We start from the raw sequence: 8,532 nt of genomic DNA, 5'->3' as shown, positions 1-8,532 counted from the left end.
TCCATGTCGATGTCAGTCAGTGGGGTCTGAGCGGCGATTGGTCGTGCCGAGAGAGTAGCGTGTTACTGTGTGAGCTCTGAGGAGGCAACGTTGTCTGGGCTTCTTTCTGGTTCTGTCTCCAGAAGCTTCTGCCGGTTCCCTTCCTGCTGGGCACCCGGCTCTGCATCACGCCGCCATGATGGGCCATCGTCCCGTGCTCGTGCTCAGTGAGTTGTGGGGAACCCGGGGAAAGGGCCCGCTTCCCGTGTCCTTCTCGCCACACTTTCTGGCGCCGTCCCTCCTTGTAGGGCCGCCGAGCCTCCAGGTCCCCGGTGGCGGCCTCGTGGGGCAGCTCCTCCCTGGTCCTGCCCTCCCTCGCCGCGCCCGGCCTTAGCGCCCAGCCCCGGCCCGCGCCTGCCGCCCGCTAGTCGGCGTGACGGGGTGAAGAATGGCCGCCCCTTCGGGACGCGGGGCGGGGGCGGGGCCGGGCTGCGGGCCCCTTGTCAGCCGCCGGGAGGCCGCGGAGCCCGCCCGCGTCTCTCCGGGGCTCCTCTGCCGGCGGCAACGGCCGTTTCCTGATAGACCTGATCGCCCCCTGCGCCGCCTCCCCCGAGCTGTGTGCTTTCAGAGGTGATGGTCGACTTCTCTCCAGACCCCGCAAATAACTTTGTTTTTCGGGGCGGGGGGGGCGCAAGGGAGGGTACAAAATGGACTCGGCTCGGGAAGAGAAGCGACCGTTATGGGTCCGGCAGGGAGGTCGGTGCTGACTTGGGCCGCCGCCCGCAGTGGAGCCCGGATTCTGCGAGTTGCCGGGACCGGGTTGAAGATTCTGCGATTAAACTTGCGGCGGGGCCCGGCCTTGTCCCCGGCCAGTCAGGCCCCCGGGGCCGAGATGGTGTTGCCGCGGCCGGGCAGAAGCTGTTTATCCTGCTCGGTGGGCGCTCTGGAGAGAGCACCCCCTTCCCCAGCCCGGGCCTGGCCGCGTTGCACTGGGACCCCGCAGCAGCTAGCAGCCCCGCCCGGCCTCAAGGCGCGGGGGGTGCTCGGTCAGAGGCCTCGGCTGGTGGATTCTTGTACAGAACAGCGCCAGTAGCGGCCAAGTGCTGCCCAGGATCCATCTCAAAAATCACTGTCGATACAGTTGAGTGCTTCTGTTCCATCGCGTTTTGTTTTTTTCCCTATTTTAGGCCAGAACACAAAGCGTGAATCTGGAAGAAAAGTTCAGTCGGGAAACATCAATGCGGCCAAGGTAGCTTATCTTGTCCTTGAAGTACAGTAGTTCGCCTTCAGCTTGCATGTGTTTGCTGTGGTACAGGAAGGCTTGGCCTTTCTGCTTTCAGGACATTTCCTGGCCGAGACCAGTACTTGGCTTTCTGAAGCCAGATAGCCTCTTCATAGTAATGTGGGCATAACTGCTACAGTCTGCTCTCCTAATTCTGTCTGTGTTAGTCTCCCACACTGGACTGAGTTCTGTGAGGGCTAACATTGTATTTATTCCATCTTGCATTCCTAGTGAATACTGAGTAAGTATTCAAAGATACTTTCTTTTTATAAATTTGATTGATAGGACACATCAGTTGAGAGGGAAGGGAGATAAGAAATAAAGAGAGACACTTGCAGCACTGCTTCTCCCTGTAGTTGGGGGCCCAAGGCTTAAACCCTGGTATTTGTTCATTGCAAGATGTGTGCTCAATCCACTTCTAATTGGTATTTTTCACAGCCCTAGAAGTGCCATTATTGAAACACTGTCTAAGTGGGTTATTTATGCCCTTTTACCAACACATACATGCACTATCCTCTGTTTTGTTTTCGGGGCCAGGTGGTGATGCACCTGGTTGAGTGTACATGTTACAGTGCTCGAGGACCAGGGTTTAGCCCCCAGTTCACCCAGCAAGGGGAAAGCTTTGCAAGTAGTGAAACAGTGTTGCAGGTGTCTCTGTCTCCCCCCTCTCAATTTCTGGCAGTCTATCCAATCAGTAAATAAAAGATAATTTTTTAAATGTTTTGTTTTCTTTTCAATAGACTATTGCAGATATCATCCGAACATGTTTGGGGCCCAAGTCCATGATGAAGGTGGGTTTAATCTCTTACTGAAACTCTTAAAACCTACAAATTTCACCTTTTGTGTTAACTGAAAGTGAGATGTAATTTTTGCTTTTGTCATAGATGCTTTTGGACCCAATGGGAGGCATTGTGATGACCAATGATGGCAATGCTATTCTTCGAGAGGTATGACTTCATTTTGTTTTCTAACCGTTTTATAAAGAACCCATACATAAAGACTAGATAAGATGATGGTTGTTTTCTTAGGGAAAAATGTAACTCAAAGTATTGACATCATTCTTATGTGTGTCATAATGACAGCAGGGCTAGATTTGGGACTTAACTATATATCCTCAACTTCATCCCAAGATTCCAAATATAGTCAGTTTCCAGGGATTAGAATTTAAGACATATTTTTAGTAAGACGGTGTTCAACCATAACAATGATGTTCCCAGTAAACAAGCTAGCAGATAGTGTTCTATTCCCATGAAGCCTTAATTGTGGAGTTGGCACAGTACATTTTTCTCTAACAAAAGAAAGGGACTTGAAAAGATGTTTTACATAAATATTCATCTTTCAAGTTGCTATAAAACAAGGTAAAAGGAATAATCCTGGGAACATCACCCAGTAGAATAATTACAAAGACTTGGGGTTCAAGCTCCCAGTCTCCACCTGCAGGAGATAGAACTTCAAGATAGGTGAGGCAGTGCTGCAGGTGTTTTGTTCTTCTTTTTTTTTATATATTTATTTTCCCTTTTGTTGCCCTTGTTGTTTTTTATTGTTGTAGTTATTATTGTTGTCTTGTCGGATAGGACAGTGAGTAATGGAGAGAGGAATTTTTCCCCTCTATTCCTCATTACCTTGTACCCTGTCAAAAGAAACAGGCTGTTGGATAGTGGAATTGTGCAGCCACCAACCCCTGGAATAACCCTTGTGGCAAAAAGTAAAGACTGAGTTAAGGTTGAGCAGATTAGGTTAAAAGGTCTCAGTAGTGTCCATTCAGTAACAATCTACATTTTCTTTACAGATTCAAGTTCAGCATCCAGCAGCCAAGTCCATGATTGAAATCAGCAGAACCCAGGATGAAGAAGTTGGAGATGGGACCACATCAGTAATTATTCTTGGTAAGAGAATAGGCTTTCAGAAGTTGGCAGAATGTTGAGTTTTTTTTTTTTTTTTTTTTTTTTTTTGCCAGAAGTAACCTTTGTTTTTGTTAAGAAAATTCTGTTATCAGCCTACTAATTAAGCTTTTTTTTTTTTTTATCTTTTTGATGGTTTGTATAAAGCATGATGCTGGGGGTGGGGGGATAGATAGCATAATGGTTATGCAAAGAGACTCTCATGCCTGAGGCTCCAAAGTCCCAGGTTCAGTCCCCCATACCACCATAAGCCAGAGTTGAGTAGTGCTCTGGTAAAAAAAAAAATTAAAAAGTAAAGCATAAGGCTATGCAGAGTTGTGTTGGATAAAAGTACAGTTCTGCCAGAGCATTGCACATGGAATGCTAAGGGTTGAACTCAGGGCTGCATACTTGAGAATGAGTTATTTTCTCTCTAAGACATATCACATCTTATACTTAGAAATATTAGACAGCACTAAAGTACTCTTGGGCCTTTTAATTTCTTTATTGGAGGGGGTTAATGATTTACAGTCAACAGTAAAATACAATAGTTCATACATGGGTAACATTTCCCAGTTTTCCACATAATTCACCCCCCACTAGATTCTCCTCTGCCTTAATATTCCAAAACCTGAACCCTCCCCTCACCCCAGAGTCTTTTGCTTGGGTGCAATATCTTACTTTAAAATATTTATTTATTGCATTTTGTTGCCCTTGTTGTTTTATTGTTGTAGTTATTGTTATTGATGTCATCGTTGTTGGATAAGACAAATGGAGAGAAGGGAAAGACAGAAGGGGAGAGAAAGACACCTGTAGACCTGCTTCACCGCCTTTATTTATAGAGATGTAGACAGAAAGATACAGATAGACCCCAGAGCTTTAGTCTCAAAAGCCTTTTTTGCATACTATTATGCTGCCTCCTCAGCCCTGGGGTTGGGCTGTTTTTAAGAGAAAGGGAGAGACCACAGTATCTAAGTTTCCTTCAATGTAGGGAGCAGATTTAAACATGACACAAAGTCCCAGGTTCAATCCCCTATATTGCCCTAAGCCAGAGCTGAGCAGTGCTCTGGTAATAATAATAAATAAAGTACAAAAACGTGATATTGGGTACTAAATATGCATGAAAACAAGGCAGACTGTTAACGTGCTTGTCCTCACCGAGAATGTATATGCAGTGGGTGACAGAACATCTACCTCTGCACATGTTTATGAATGACTGTAAGTGCTAGCAATATTAATTTGGGGGTTGCTAATAAGTTTCTTCTGATAGTTTGACAAAAATTGTTGAGACTGTCAAGTCTACTATTCAGAGCTTTTTTTTTAATATTTATTTATTTATTCCCTTTTCCTGCCCAAGGGCTTTTGTTTTTGAAGGTTTAAATATTTCTGTGACAAACACCAAAGCACCAACCCAATCTGACAAACTGTGTCAGAGATTGAACCCAGGACCTCAACTCTTCCAAGCTAGGAGCTTTACCCACTGAGATATCTCTTAAAGTTTACTCAACTAATCAAACTTTTTTTTATGAAGATTTTATTTATTAATGAGAAAGGTAGAAAGAACCAGACTTCACTCTGGTATAAGTGCTGCTAGAGATTGAACTCAGGACCTCACACTTGAGAATCCAGTGCTTTATTAATTGTACCACCTCCTGGACCACCAAACTCCTTTTAAAGATTGGTTTATTTTATTTAATATTTTGTTTATTTATTAATGAGAAAGATAGGAGGAGAGAGAGAAAGAACCAGACGTCACTCTGGTACATGTGTTGCCGGGGATTGAACTCAGGACTTCATACTTGAGAGTCTGATGCTTTATCCACTGTACCGCCTCCCGGACCACTGTTTATTTTTTCCCTTTTGTTGCCATTGTGGTTTATCACTGTCATTATTGTTATTTCTGTCGTTGTTGTTGGATAGGACAGAGAAATCGAGGGAGATAGTGAGGGGGAAAGAAAGATAGACACCTGCAGACCTGCTTCACCGCCTATGAAGCAAACACCCTGCAGGTGGGGAGCTGGGAGCTCGAACCAGGATCCTGATGCCAATTTGTGCGTTTTCTGCCATGTGAGCTTAACCCGATGCGCCACCACCCGGCTCCCCCTTTTTTTTTTTTTTTTTTTTTTTTTTTTTTTTTTTTGTCTCCAAGGTTATTGCTGGGAATCGGTGTGGGCACTATGAATCCACTGCTCCTGGAGACTTATTTTTTCCCCCATTTTTGTTGTCCTTGTTGCTCTTGTTATTGTTGTTATTGGTGCCGTTGTTATTGGATAGGATAGAGAGAGGAAGGGAAGACGGGGAGAGAAAGATAAACACCTGCAGACCTGCTTTACCGCCTGTGGAGCAACCCCCGTGCAGGTGGGGAGCTGGGGGCTCAAACCGGGATCCTTATGCCGGTCCTTGCGCTTTGTGCTACCTTTGCGCTTAACTGGTTACACTACTGCGAATATATTTTTTTTCCTATAGTATGGTCAGTCATTTTTTAGATAAAGGTTGAGAGATTGATAGTGGGGCAGGAGTTGGGGGAGGCACCCCAGTAGTGCTCTACTGGTCGTGAAGCTTCTGTGCAGATGCTGTCATGTAGGGCCTCGGGTATCATCGTGAATAGGAGAGTATGTGCTCTACTTGGTGAACTAACTCATCCCCAGGGACCACTTAAGAAAACTTGGAAAGGAGGGGCTGGCTGGTGGCACACTTGGGTAAGTGCATATAGTATTTTTTTTTAATATATATATATATTTTTTTTTATTTAAGAAAGGATTGATTAACAAAACCATAGGGTAGGAGGGGTACAACTCCACACAATTCCCACCACCCAATCTCCATTTCCCACCCCCTCCCCCGATAGCTTTCCCATTCTCTATCCCTCTGGGAGCATGGACTCAGGGTCACTGTGGGATGCAGAAGGTAGAAGGTCTGGCTTCTGTAATTGCTTCCCCGCTGAACATGGGCGTTGACTGGTCGGTCCATACTCCCAGTCTGCCTCTCTCTTTCCCTAGTAGGGTGGGTCTCTGGGGAAGCGGAGCTCCAGGACACATTGGTGGGGTCTTCAGTCCAGGGAAGCCTGGCCAGCATCCTGATGACATCTGGAACCTGGTGACTGAAAAGAGAGTTAACATACGAAGCCAAACAAATTGTTGAGCAATCATGGGCCCAAAGCTTGGAATGGTGGAGAGGAAATGTTAGGGGGGTACTCACTGCAAACTCTAGTAAGTGCATATAGTATTAAGCTCAAGGACCCGAGCAAGGATTTTGGTTTGAGCTCCAGCTCCCCACCTGCAGAGGGGTTACCTCACAGGTGATGAAGTGGTTCTGCAGGTGTCTTTCTGTCTCCCAGCACCCTTTCAATTTCTCTCTGTCCTATCTAATAAGTAAAAAAAAAAAGAAAGAAAGAAAGAAAATTAGCCACCAGGAGCAGTGGATACATAGTGCCGGCAGTGAGCCCAAGTGATAACCCTAGAGGCAAAAAAAAAAAAAAGAAGAAAGAAAACTTGGCATAATGCCTAAATTTGTTGAATAAATTCTAAGTAGTTGGTGATTATTATTTTTTTTATATTTATTTTCCCTTTTGTTGCCCTTGTTGCTTTTATTGTTATTGTCATTGATGTCGTTGTTGGATAGGACAGAGAGGGGGAGAGAAAGATAACACCTGCAGACCTGCTTCACCGCCCATAAAGCAACCTCTCTGCTGGTGGGGAGCTGGGGAGGGAGCTCAAACCAGGATCCTTAGGCCCGTCCTTGCACTTTGGCGCCACATGCGCTTAACTCACTGCGCTACCACCCAAATCCCATAGTTGGTGATATTTTTGTAATAGAAGCATTTTAAAAATATATTTTATTATGGATAGAGACCAAAAAGTTGAGAGGGAAGGGAGAAAGAGATACACACTGGCAAAAGCTTCTTCTCTGCAGGTGGGACCAGGGCCTTGAACCCAGGTCTTATGAGCTATAATGTGTGCACTCAACCATGTGTGCTACCACCTGGCCCCTAGAAGCATTTTTTAAAATATTTTATTTATTAGTGAGAAAGATAGGGGCAGAGAGAGAAAGAACCAGACATCACTCTGGTACATGTGCTGCCGGTGATTGAACTCAGGACCTCATGCTTGAGAGTCCAATGCTTTATCCATTGCGCCACCTTCCACACCACCCCCAGAAGCATTTTTGAAAGTTTTTTTTTTTTTTTAAGTTTTTTTTTTTTTTTTTAATTGGGAGCCAGGAAGTGGCTAAGCACACATGGCGGAACGTGCACGAACTGGCGTCAGGATCCTGGTTCGAGCTCCCACCTCCTCATCTGCAGGGGGGGGAGTCACTTCACCAAGTGGTAAAGCAGGTCTGCAAGTGTCTCTCCCCCTCTGTCTTCCCCTCCTCTCCATTTCTCTGTCCTATCCAACAACAGCAATAACAGTGACGGTAAACAAGACAACAAAAGGGGAAAAAATGAAAGATAAAAAATAAAAATAGAAAACTTAAAAAAAATACACTAAATTAAAAATTAGGCAACCAGGCGCTGACCACCTGATTAAGCGCACACAGTACATACTGCACAAGGACTCGGTTTAAGCCTCTGTTCCGCACCTGTAAGAGGTAAGCTTCACAAGTGATAAAGCAAGGCTGTAGATGTCTCTTGTCTCTCCCCCCTTTTTATTATTATTATCTTATTTATTGGATAGAGACAGTCAGAAATCTTTTTTTAATATTCCCTTTTGCTGCCCTTGTTTTATTGTTGTAGTTATTATTGTTTTTGTTGATGTCATCGCTGTTGGATAGGACAGAGAGAAATGGAGAGGGGAGAGGGGGAGAGAGATACCTACAGACCTGCTTCACCGCCTGTGAAGGGACTCCCCTGCAGGTGGGAAGCCAGGGGCTTGAACTAGGATCCTTATGCCGGTCCTTGTGCTTGGCACCACCTGCACTTAACCCACTGTGCTACCACCCAACTCCCAACAGCCAGAAATCTAAAAGGAAGGGAGTGATAGGGAAAGACAAAAGTAACAACTGCAATATTGTTTCACCACTTGGAAAGCATTCACCCTGCAGGTGGAGACCAAGGGCTCAAACTTAGGTCCTTGTGCATTATAACATGTGCACTTAACCAGATGCACCACCACCCAGTCCCTCTCTATCGCCCTCTCCCCTCAATTTCTGTCTATCCAGTAATAAAACAAAAAGAATTTAAAAAATGAACTTTAAAAATATAAATTATGCAGGGTCAGTTGGTGGGACACCTGACTTCGGGCTGTCTCTATCCAATAAATAAAGATAATTGAAAAAAACTTATGCTAGTACTACATGGTGAATATCAATAACAATGCTGGGGAAATAGCTCTTTCTCTTTGCCTCTAGAATCTACTGTAAAGACAAAAAGGGGCCTGGTGTTGTCGCACCTGG

General features: G+C 45.1%; 1 protein-coding gene across 1 annotated transcript in view; it reads left to right on the top strand.

Moving 5' to 3' along the window:
* The first annotated feature begins 50 nt into the window (after window positions 1–50).
* Window positions 51–8,532, top strand: part of CCT3 (chaperonin containing TCP1 subunit 3) — a 34,257-nt gene continuing 25,775 nt past the window's right edge. Inside the window, exons 1-5 of the mRNA XM_007535449.3 lie at window positions 51–206; window positions 1,167–1,228; window positions 2,002–2,052; window positions 2,146–2,208; window positions 3,051–3,147. Coding sequence (XP_007535511.1) covers window positions 176–206; window positions 1,167–1,228; window positions 2,002–2,052; window positions 2,146–2,208; window positions 3,051–3,147 — 304 coding nt within the window. The 5' untranslated portion in view covers window positions 51–175. The remainder of the gene's footprint in view (window positions 207–1,166; window positions 1,229–2,001; window positions 2,053–2,145; window positions 2,209–3,050; window positions 3,148–8,532) is intronic.

This window comes from Erinaceus europaeus, chromosome 11, assembly GCF_950295315.1.
Source record: "Erinaceus europaeus chromosome 11, mEriEur2.1, whole genome shotgun sequence".
Classification (NCBI taxonomy): Eukaryota; Metazoa; Chordata; class Mammalia; order Eulipotyphla; family Erinaceidae; genus Erinaceus; species Erinaceus europaeus.
Note: the sequence above shows the minus strand (reverse complement) of the source record. Positions and strands in the feature narration are given on the sequence as shown.